Source organism: Salvelinus fontinalis, unplaced genomic scaffold (assembly GCF_029448725.1).
Source record: "Salvelinus fontinalis isolate EN_2023a unplaced genomic scaffold, ASM2944872v1 scaffold_1988, whole genome shotgun sequence".
NCBI lineage: Eukaryota > Metazoa > Chordata > Actinopteri > Salmoniformes > Salmonidae > Salvelinus > Salvelinus fontinalis.
Window position 1 is genome coordinate 6961 of NW_026602197.1, and position 12459 is coordinate 19419.

The 12459-nt window shown below is 43.7% G+C and overlaps 1 protein-coding gene across 1 annotated transcript; it reads right to left on the bottom strand.

The window, feature by feature from the left end:
• Positions 1-866: 866 nt before the first annotated feature.
• Positions 867-12154, bottom strand: LOC129850382 (sugar transporter SWEET1-like). The gene is made up of 6 exons (XM_055916832.1): positions 11931-12154; positions 11423-11500; positions 11182-11305; positions 8832-8993; positions 5833-5952; positions 867-3973 (listed from the first exon to the last, which is right to left on the bottom strand). Exons 1-6 carry the CDS (start codon positions 11996-11998, stop codon positions 3866-3868), a joined length of 660 nt encoding a protein of 219 aa, XP_055772807.1. The 5' UTR covers positions 11999-12154; the 3' UTR covers positions 867-3865.
• Between the last annotated feature and the right edge of the window lie 305 nt (positions 12155-12459).

Genomic DNA, 12459 nt, shown 5'->3' on the forward strand with positions numbered 1-12459 from the left:
CCCTGTGGCATAGCTATCTCTCTCTCCCTGTGGCATAGCTATGTCTCTCTCCCTGTGGCATAGCTATGTCTCTCTATCCTTTTCCTTGATCCTTCCATTCTCTCTTACATCTTCTGTTACACTCTGTCAATCTCTGCTGTTCCCTTGACCCTATTCCTCCCTCTTTCCTCACACCCCCCCCCCCCCCCCCACCTCCCCCCTCTTTTCCCCCACTCCCACTCTCTTGGTGTTGTGTCTGTGTGTTCTCAGTAGGGAGGCTGGATCTTTTGAGTACAGGAAGAGAAGCTGGCACACACATACACACACGCTGAGAAACCCAAAACACAGCCGTTCTCACAGCTGCCCAATCAGGCAGTGTTGGCTAGGAAAACACACTTACTCATGCGCACACACATCAACACATTCTCATTGCAGAACAATCACACTGCCTTGTCTCACTCACACAAACTCATTCCCAGTATCGCCCAATCACGCAAGGTCTCACACACTGCTTTCCACACAAACAAACCTAAGGGTAACCTCATTAACCCTAAAACACAAACAAACCCCACATAACTACAAGAGCAGGGGTGTATTTATTAGTCGGATTCCGTTGCGAAACTGTTTACCGTTTACTCTAGGAAGCAAACGAGGAGGGACCTACCTGAATTTGTCCAATAGAAACTTACTTTTAGAGTAAATGGTTTCTGTTGCTAAACGCTTTGCAACTGACTAAGGAATACACCACTGGTGTTCCACATGGTCAAGTGCAGTGCTCTCACCTCGTTCAATATGTCTGCATATTCAGCCAATCAAATTGTACCTATTCATGTTAGCAGTAGGCCTATGTGGATACTCCTTTTCCACACAAGGAAAAACACTGGATGTTAGACAGTATAAAACATTTATTCAATCAGTCTGAAGAACCAGCAAAGCCCCAACTCCCTTATTTCCAGAGTGATAATATCACATTAAAATAGCATATGTAGAATTCCCTATACACAATGCAATGCATCAACAACAACAAAAAGAGCACAGACAATATACTTACAGTATATTTAGTTTGGACAAACGTAAACCAATAAAAACAACAAAAACATTTTGCACACAAAGACATACGACCCAAATACAACCAATAAAAACATTGTATGAAACACAATAAGAATGGAATTCTTAGTCTTCCCTCAGTTCATGGATTTAGAGACCAAGTACCGATTATGTAGAGTACATGTCAGGTCTGCTTAGAGTAGGGTAAGGGTTAGGGTTAGGGTTAGAGTAGGGTAAGGGTTAGAGTTAGGGTTAGAATAGGGTTAGGGTTAGGGTAAGGGTTAGGGTTAGGGTTAGAGTAGGGTAAGGGTTAGGGTTAGAGTAGGGTTGGGTAAGGGTTAGGGTTAGAGTAGGGTAAGGGTTAGAATAGGGTTAGGGTAAGGGCTGCAAAATTACAGAAACTTTCAATACATTCCCTGGTTCTCCAGAAATCCTGGTTGGAGGGCTCCAGATTTCCTTCTTATTCCCTTCAGATTCTGTGAATCCGCCAACCGGGATGTCTGGAGTTTTGCAACCCTAGTAGGGATGTACAACTGAGGGCTCTACACCCCAGCTACAACTAGTACTACTAGGACCACACAGTCCTGCTTCATCTCTCCGTGGTACTTAACTGACCCATTCATATAAGTGATTAACTAGCGAGTCTAGACCGTAGACGTCTGGTTATCCTAGACGTCTGGTTATCCAGGTATTCAGGGCTTTCAGAAAGTATTATCAGCCTTATTCTAAAATGGATTAATTAAATAATAATCCTCATCAAGCTTACACAATATCCCATGATGTCAGAGTGAAAACAGGTTTATATAAATTTTTGCAAATCTATAAAAAAACAGAAATACCTTATATACATAAGTATTCAGACCCTTTGCGATGAGACTCGAAATTGAGCTCAGGTGCATCCTGTTTCCAATGATCATCCTGAGATGTTTCTACAACTTGACTGAAGTCCACCTACGGTAAATTCAATTGATTGGACATGATTTGGAAAGGCACACACCTGTCTATATAAGGTCCCACAGTTGACAGTGCATGTCAGAGCAAAAACCAAGCCATGAGGTCGAAGGAATTGTCCGTAGAGCTCCGAGACAGGATTGTGTCGAGGAAAAGATATGGGGAAGGGTACCAAAACATTTCTGTAGTGTTGAAGGTCCCCAATAACACAGTGACCTCCATCATTCTTAAATGGAAGAAGTTTGGAACCACCAAGACTCTTCCTAGAGCTGGCCACCCGGCCAAACTGAGCAATCTGGAGAGAAGGGCCTTGGTCAGGGAGGTGACCAAGAACACTGACAGAGTTCCTCTGTGAAGATGGGAGAACCTTCCAGAAGAACAACCTTTTTTCAGAACTCCACCTATCAGGCCTTTATGGTAGAGTAGCTAGACGGAAGCCACTCCTCAGTAAAAGGTACATGACAGCCCGCTTGGAGTTTGCCAAAAGGCACCCAAAGGACTATCAGATCATGAGAAACAAGATTCTCTGTTCTGATAAAACCAAGACTGAACTCTTTGGCCTGAATGCCAAGCATCATGTCTGGATGAAACCTGACACCATCCCTACGGTGAAGCATGGTGGTGGCAGCATCATGCTGTGGGGATGTTTTTCAGCGGCAGGGACTGGGAGACTAGTCAGGATTGAGGGTAAGATGAACTGAGCAAAGTACAGAGAGATCCTTGATGAAGTCCTGAGCGCTCTGGTGCAGGTTCTCAGTCTGAGGCAAAGGTTCACCTTCCAACAGGATAATGACCCTAAGCACACAGCCAAGACAATGCAGGAGTGGCTTCGGGAGAAGTCTCTGGACTTGAACACGATCTAACATCTCCGGAGAGACCTTAAAAAAAGCTGTGCGGCAACGTTCCCATCCAACCTGACAGAGTTTGAGAAGATCTGCAGAGAAGAATGGGAGAAACTCCCCAAATACAGGTGTGACAAGCTTGTAGCGTCCTACCCAAGAAGACTCGAGGCTGTAATCGCTGCCAAAGGTGCTTCAACAAAGTACTGAGTAAAGGGTCTGAATACCTGAAATGTGATATTTCCATTTATTTTAATTTTATAAATGTACAAAAAAATTAAAAAATAAACCTCTCTTTGCTTTGTCATTCTGGGGTATTGTGTGTAGATTGATGAGGAAAAGAAACAATTTAATACATTTTAGTGTAAGGCTGTAACATAACAAAATGTGGAAAAACTCAAGGGGTCTGAAAACTTTCCAAATGCACTGTACATCAGTCTAGTTAAAAGAGAAGGATAACAACCCAGCAGATACTGTGGCTACCAGGAACAGTTGTTCACCCCTAGTTCACAGGGTACCATAGTGATGAGGACAGACAAGTCAACTATAAAGGTGAGGGGGTCTCAAACCCCACTAGAGGTGGGATCATCCTGCCCTGTTAGTTAGAGCGATTCAACCAATAGCAGCACATTGATGCTGAGCAAAAAACCTCCCACTGGGTAAAAGAGACTACTGTGATTGACAGGGCAGGACTGTCCCGCACATGGTTGAGTTCTCAGGTGGCACTAATGATGTCCCAGACTAGGACAGAAGGCACTAAAAGGAAGTGGTGGAGGGAGAAAGATGAGGAAGATGCCCCTAACCACTGATACAGGGTCAGATATTTATTCATCCCCCATTGCTAGGGTACTCTGATCCTAGATCTGTGATTAGGGACAGCTTCTGCCTTGAGAGGAGAAAGTCTTCTTAAACCCTTGGTGGTTAGGAGTGATCATGAATCATTTACAATATGAGTAACAATATCAGTGATTGACAGCCTGACCATGATAGGGTCAAGAAGCCTGTTATCTCTCTCCCTTGTAACCATTGGTGTGCGAGTCTCCAGCCACTTAGATTTCGATGAGCTTATAGGATTGCACGCCTTGATTGACAGATGCAAATCTCCAGAACAGGAAAAACCGGATGAGACTGGTCACAATGCCTGGCGTGTTTGGAACCTGGAACACACAAACAAACACACAGAGGTTAAAGCCTGGCGGGTAGGAGCGTTGGGCCAGTAACTGAAAGGTTGCTGGTTCGAATCCCCGAGCTGACAAGGTAAAAATCTGTCATTCTGCCCCTAAGCAAGGCAGTTAACCCCCTGTTCCCCGGGCGCCGAAGACCTGGATTTCGATTAAGGCAGTTCTCCGCACCGCTCTGATTCAGAGGGGTTGGCTTAAATGCGGAAGACACATTTCAGTTGTACAACTGAATAGGTATCCCCCTTTCCCTAAAGGTAATTTACAATCATTTAACAGTCCCTACCATGTCTCACATACAGTCTATTCAGACCCCTTGACTTTTTCCACATTTTGTTACTTTACAGCCTCATTCTAAAATTGATTAAATACATTTTTTTCTCTTCAATCTACACACAATACCCCATAATGACAAAGCAAGAACTAGATTAAAAAAACAAAAAAACAAATACCTTACTTACGTAAGTATTCAGACCCTTTGCTATGAGACAGAAAGAAATTAAGCTCAGGTGCATCCTGTTTCCATTGATCATCCTTGAGATGTTTCTACAACTTGATTGTTGTCAACCTGTGGTCAATTCAATTGATTGGACATGATTTGGAAAGGCACACACCTGTCTATATAAGGTCCCACAGTTGACAGTGCATGTCAGTGCAAAAACCAAGCCATGGGGTTGAAGGAATTGTCCGTAGAGCTCCGAGACAGGATTGTGTCGAGGCACAAATCTGGGAAGGGTACCAAAACATTTATGCAGCATTGAAGGTCCCCAAGAACACAGTGGCCTCCATCATTCTTAAATGGAAGAATTTTGGAACCACCAAGACTCTTCCTAGAGTTGGCCACCCGGCCAAAATGAGCAATCGGGGGAGAAGAGCCTTGGTCAGGGAGGTGACCAAGAACCCGATGGTCATTCTGACAGAGCTCCAGAGTTCCTCTGTGGAGATGGGAGAATCTTCCAGAAGGATAACCATCTCTGCAGCACTCTACCAAATCAGGGTTTTATGGTATCGTGGCCAGATGGAAGCCACTCCTCAGTAAAAGGCACATGACAGCCTGCTTGGAGTTTGCCAAAATGCACCTAAAGACTCAGACCATGAGAAACAAGATTCTCTACTCAGATGAAACCAAGATTGAACTATTTGGCCTGAATGCCAAGCGTCACGTCTGGTGGAAACCTAGCACCATCCCTATGGTGAAACATTGTGGTGGCAGCATCATGCTGTGAGGATGTTTTCAGCGGCAGGGACTGGGAGACTAGTCAGGTTCGAGGGAAAGATGAACGTAGCAAAGTACAGAGAGATCCTTGATAAAAATCTGCTCCAGAGCGCTCAGGACCTTCTAAGGACAACAACCCTGCCAAGACAATGCAGAAGTGGCTTCGGGACAAGTCACTGAATGTCCTTGAGTGGCCCAGCCTGAGCCCAGACTTGAACCCGATCAAACATCTCTGGAGAGACCTGAAAATAGCTGTGCAGCGACATTCCCCATCCAACCTGACAGAGCTGATCTGCAGAGAAGAATGAGAGAAACTCCTCAGATACAGGTGTGCCAAGCTTGTAGTGTCATACCCAAGAAGACCCGAGGCTATAATCGCTGCCAAAGTACAGAGTAAAGGGTCTGAATACTTATGTAAATGTGATATTTTAGTTGTGTATTTTTTATAAATTAATACAGTTGCAAAAATGTCTATAAAACTTGTTTTTGCTTTGTCATTATGGGGTATTCTATGTAGATTGATGAGGGGAAAAAATAATTTTATACATTTCAAAATAAGGCTGTAACGTGGAAAAAGTCAAGGGGTCTGAATAGTTTCCGAATGTACTGTATACACACACACCATGATATAGTAGTCTTGCAGCTGTAGTCCATAGAGCGTCCAGGATGTTGAGGTGAGGAAGGTAGCTACAGTCAAAGAGAAGGACAAACGCTCCACACTACCAGTACGCACTATCTCCATCTGACAGAGACGAGAGGGGGAGAGAGAGGAGAGAGGAGAGGGGCGAGAGAGGGAAAGGGGTAGAGAGAGAGGGAGAGGGGGAGAGAGAGAGAGGGAGAGAGGGAGAGGGGGAGAGAGGGAGAGGAGGGGGAGAGAGAGAGGAGGGGGAGAGAGAGAGGAGAGGGGGTGATGAATTGACACAGTTCCAACGTATCCAGAAAGAGTAGAAGGGATAAAACACAAACCCTGAACAACAGGAAGAAAAGATGAGAGAAAGGCAGGAAATAGACACAGGATGATATGAGGAGACAGACAGAGGGAGAATGAGACAAACAGGAAGGTGGAGGGCAGGGCTGTACAATTCATCCAATTCACATCAAAATCGCAATATTGACATGTGCAATATCCATATAGGAAGACATCCATATTGCAATATTTAGAAACGCCACGTGTAACATCCGTTTTTATAGTTCACTCAGTTTGTCTCTCTTCCTCTCCCTTCTTGCAGCTGCTTCCCACACACCAAGCCCTGCCCCGTCACTCAAGCAGCACACTTCCTATTCCCTCCCAGGCCCACCCATGGCTGAGCCCCTGCCCAGTCATGTGAAATCCAGATTAGGGCCTAATGAATTTATTTCAATTCGCTGATTTCCTTATATGAACTGTAACTCAGTTGTTGCATATTGAGTTTAGATTTTTGTTCAGTATATATCGCAATATTTGCACTAGAGGTCGGCCGATTATGATTTTTCAACGCCGATACCGTTTATTGGAGGACCAAAAAAGCCGATATCGATTAATCAGACGATTTTTATTTATTTATTTGTAATAATGACAATTACAACAATACTGAATGAAGACTTACTTTAACTTAATATATTACATCAATAAAATCAATTTAGCCTCAAATAAATTATGAAACATGTTCAATTTGGTTTAAATAATGCAAAAACAAAGTGTTGGAGAAGAAAGTAAAAGTGCAATATGTGCCATGTAAAAAAGCTAACGTTTAAGTTCCTTGCTCAGAACATGAGAACATATGAAAGCTGGTGGTTCCTTTTAACATGAGTCTTCAATATTCCCAGGTAAGAAGTTTTAGGTTGTAGTTATTATAGGACTATTTCTCTCTATACGATTTGTATTTCATATACCTTTGACTATTGGATGTTCTTATAGGCACTTTAGTATTGCCAGTGTAACAGTATAGCTTCCGTCTCTCTCCTCGCTCCTACCTGGGCTCGAACCAGGAACACATCGACAACAGCCACCCTCGAAGCAGCGTTACCCATGCAGAGCAAGGGGAACAACTACTCCAAGTCTCAGAGCGAATGACGTTTGAAACGCTATTAGCGCGCACCCCGCTAACTAGCTAGCCATTTCACATCGGTTACACCAGCCTAATCTCAGGAGTTGATAGGCTTGAAGTCATAAACAGCAGAGCTGCTGGCAAAACGCACGAAAGTGCTGTTTGAATGAATGCTTACGAGCGTGCTGGTGCCTACCATCGCTCAGTCAGACTACTCTATCAAATCATAGACTTAATTATAACATAATAACAGAAATACGAGCCTTAGGTCATTAATATGGTCGAATCCGGAAACTATCATCTCGAAAACAAAAAGTTTATTATTTCAGTGAAGTACGGAACCGTTCCGTATTTTATCTAACGGGTGGCATCCATAAGTCTAAATATTCCTGTTACATTGCACAACCTTCAATGTTACATAATTACGTAAAATTCTGGCAAATTAGTTCACAATGAGCCAGGCGGCCCAAACTGTTGCATATACTCTGACTCTGCGTGCAATGAACGCAAGAGAAGTGACACAATTTCACCTGGTTAATATTGCCTGTTAACCTGGATTTCTTTTAGCTAAATATGCAGGTTTAAAAATATATACTTCTGTGTATTGATTTTAAGAAAGGCATTGATGTTTATGGTTAGGTACACGTTGGAGCAACGACAGTCCTTTTTCGCGAATGCCACCGCATCGATTAAATGCAACGCAGGACACGCTAGATAAACTAGTAATATCATCAACCATGTGTAGATATAACTAGTGATTATGATTGATTGATTAATTGTTTTTTAGAAGATAAGTTTAATGGTAGCTAGCAACTTACCTTGGCTTCTTACTGCATTCGCGTAACAGGCGTGCTCCTCGTGAGGCAGGTGGTTAGAGCGTTGGACTAGTTAACCGTAAGGTTGCAAGATTGAATCGCTGAGCTGACAAGGTAAAAGTCTGTCGTTCTTCCCCTGAATAAGGCAGTTAACCCACCGTTCCTAGGCCGTCATTGAATATAAGAATGTGTTCTTAACTGACTTGCCTAGTTAAATAAAGGTGTAAAAAAATTAATAAATACAATTATTATTATTTTTTTTATCGCCAAAATCGGCATCCAAAATTACCGATTTCCGATTGTTATGAAAACTTGAAATCGGCCCTAATTAATCGGCCATTCCGATGAATCGGTCGACCTCTAATTTGCACCCCCCAAAAAATAAGCACAATTCGACTTTTTGCCCATATCATGCGGCGGAGGAATAAACAGTAACACAGAGGCAACAGAGGGAAAGAGAGGAGTCAAAGGGCAAGGGGAGAGAGAGTGATTAGAGGTGGTCATGTTCTGAACATGGAATCTTATTGGCCTGTTGTTGGTCTACCGTACATATTTATGAGAGTATGTGAGGAATCGGAGTATAGTGGGTATCAGGGTGGTAGGTATCAGAACATTGGAAAAATAGGTCTGTTTGCCAGGCTAGTGAGTGTATGTTATCTGAACGTTGTGTTAAAGTTGTATAAAAGTTTCTTCACCAGTGCGTGGAAGAATGTGTCCAATGCGTGGACATAGGGTGCATATTGTATAAACACTGTGTCAGAAAAGGTTTGCATATTTACCAGGTCAGCGAGTGGACTCAGGTACATGCTGATAGTGAACAGGCTGCAGGTGAGACCTAGCTGGGCCAGCTGAGACTCTCCCTGAGGCAGGAGAACACTGAAGTACAGCCAGCCTCCACAGACCACTCCTCCTGCTAGTAACGTCTGAGAGGTCACTCGCCTCTGGAACGAACACACACAAGTTTACTAGTTTTAAACATTTTGGCACACACCCTAAAACTAGGCTTCAAGCAGTGAACCAGTGGGCAGATATACTAAAAGTGTACTTCAAACCCTAACGGAAAAATACAAACAATGAACTAAAGCAAACAAACCTGGAATATCTACAGAAAAACATCATTATGATATCTACCAGACCATCTCGAAGACAAACGAATGCACTCCTGGGGGATTCAGGTCTGGCCGTATCTATGCGATAAGTAACTATAAAACACTGTGGTCAGCTAACCTTGTCATTGGTGTAATGGCAGTAGGAGAGACTATAAAACACTGTGGTGAACTCACCTTGTCATTGGTGTAGTGGCAGTAGGAGAGACTATAAAACACTGTGGTCAGCTCACCTTGTCATTGGTGTAATGGCATTAGGAGAGACTATAAAACACTGTGGTGAGCTCACCTTGTCATTGGTGTAGTGGCAGTAGGAGAGACTATAAAACACTGTGGTCAGCTCACCTTGTCATTGGTGTAGTGGCAGTAGGAGAGACTATAAAACACTGTGGTCAGCTCACCTTGTCATTGGTGTAGTGGCATTAGGAGAGACTATAAAACACTGTGGTCAGCTCACCTTGTCATTGGTGTAGTGGCATTAGGAGAGACTATAAAACACTGTGGTCAGCTAACCTTGTCATTGGTGTGATGGCAGTAGGAGAGACTATAAAACACTGTGGTCAGCTCACCTTGTCATTGGTGTAGTGGCAGTAGGAGAGACTATAAAACACTGTGGTCAGCTCACCTTGTCATTGGTGTAGTGGCATTAGGAGAGACTATAAAACACTGTGGTCAGCTCACCTTGTCATTGGTGTAGTGGCAGTAGGAGAGACTAAAAACACTGTGGTCAGCTCACCTTGTCATTGGTGTAGTGGCAGTAGGAGAGACTATAAAACACTGTGGTCAGCTCACCTTGTCATTGGTGTAGTGGCAGTAGGAGAGACTATAAAACACTGTGGTCAGCTCACCTTGTCATTGGTGTAGTGGCAGTAGGAGAGACTATAAAACACGGTGGTCAGCTCACCTTGTCATTGGTGTAGTGGCAGTAGGAGAGACTATAAAACACTGTGGTCAGCTCACCTTGTCATTGGTGTAGTGGCAGTAGGAGAGACTATAAAACACTGTGGTCAGCTCACCTTGTCATTGGTGTAGTGGCAGTAGGAGAGACTATAAAACACTGTGGTCAGCTCACCTTGTCATTGGTGTAGTGGCAGTAGGAGAGACTATAAAACACTGTGGTCAGCTCACCTTGTCATTGGTGTAGTGGCAGTAGGAGAGACTATAAAACACGGTGGTCAGCTCACCTTGTCATTGGTGTAGTGGCAGTAGGAGAGACTATAAAACACTGTGGTCAGCTCACCTTGTCATTGGTGTAGTGGCAGTAGGAGAGACTATAAAACACTGTGGTCAGCTCACCTTGTCATTGGTGTAGTGGCATTAGGAGAGACTATAAAACACTGTGGTCAGCTCACCTTGTCATTGGTGTAGTGGCAGTAGGAGAGACTATAAAACACTGTGGTCAGCTCACCTTGTCATTGGTGTAGTGGCATTAGGAGAGACTATAAAACACTGTGGTCAGCTAACCTTGTCATTGGTGTGATGGCAGTAGGAGAGACTATAAAACACTGTGGTCAGCTCACCTTGTCATTGGTGTAGTGGCAGTAGGAGAGACTATAAAACACTGTGGTCAGCTCACCTTGTCATTGGTGTAGTGGCATTAGGAGAGACTATAAAACACTGTGGTCAGCTCACCTTGTCATTGGTGTAGTGGCAGTAGGAGAGACTAAAAACACTGTGGTCAGCTCACCTTGTCATTGGTGTAGTGGCAGTAGGAGAGACTATAAAACACTGTGGTCAGCTCACCTTGTCATTGGTGTAGTGGCAGTAGGAGAGACTATAAAACACTGTGGTCAGCTCACCTTGTCATTGGTGTAGTGGCAGTAGGAGAGACTATAAAACACGGTGGTCAGCTCACCTTGTCATTGGTGTAGTGGCAGTAGGAGAGACTATAAAACACTGTGGTCAGCTCACCTTGTCATTGGTGTAGTGGCAGTAGGAGAGACTATAAAACACTGTGGTCAGCTCACCTTGTCATTGGTGTAGTGGCAGTAGGAGAGACTATAAAACACTGTGGTCAGCTCACCTTGTCATTAGTGTAGTGGCAGTAGGAGAGGATGTAGAGGGACTGTAGACAGGCTCCTATGGTGTTAACCAGGACCAGAGTCCCATCCGTCTTCAGTATCCCATAATACAGCCAGCCCAGGTTACTATAGAGACAGACAAGACATTAGCTCAGTGGGCTAACACAGTATGACTTATGCAGATGACCCAGGTTTGATCAGTGGTCACTGGCACGTTGCCTAGGCACCACACACACAGCTTACTTGAGGCATGTGGTGAGGAAGGGGAGGAACTGGACGTTATCTGCACTTTTGGAAGCTCTCATCTTCTTCAGGTCCGTCCTGACAGAGGATCACACACACACACACACACACACACACACACACACACACACACACACACACACACACACACACACACACACACACACAAATCTAGCATAAGAAAAAGGAAGGAACTGAACTAAAACATGATTTTATTATCACCTGTCCTGAGTATTCTATTTACACAAGCCTCGGGCATTGAACGAATAACTAAGCAAATATTTGATTAACTCATATCTGTGAGATAAGGGTGGACCAACACCTAGCTAGCTAACCAACACCTAGCTAGCTATGTTTCCGCAGTTTAATGCAATTCAAACAAGCAAATTAGAACAGAATTTGGTCTCTGCCCAAGTTTGCGATGTTGGCAATAAAGAACAGTTATCTAGCTAACGTTAGCTACTTAGCCAGATAGTTTCTCTGAAAAGCAGAAAGCTGTCAAACTTACAGTCCAGTCGAGAACATCCCGACTGTAAATACGATGCACGCCCATGATAGAAACTGCAAAAACTCCATAGATCGGAAAACGGAATATGTGATGCACTACCTAGATAGCTAGGTATGTGTCTAAATTGTGAGTAATTTCGCTATGAATATCAAATCAGCTATCGTGCAAATTGTTGACATCTGCATCAGCGACTCAACGTTGACGTCGTTCTAAACTACACAGTATTTCCGTGTTTGTAATTAGGGGCGTATTCATTACGCCAATTCTGTTGCAAAACGTTTCTTTTCCGGAAGCAAGCAGAACGAAACGGGGAGAGACCTAACTTCATGTGTCCAATAGAAACTCTCGTTTTGCTCTGTTTGCTTTTGTTTGGTTCTTTAACGGTAAACGGTTTCCTTAATGAATACGCCACAGTATGCTGAAAGAATTCTGCACTCTGATTGGCAGATAAGGATGAGAGGATGGATAGGTTTCCACCAATGATATGATGGTCAATATGACGATGGATGATTTCGCTCGTAATCCAGCA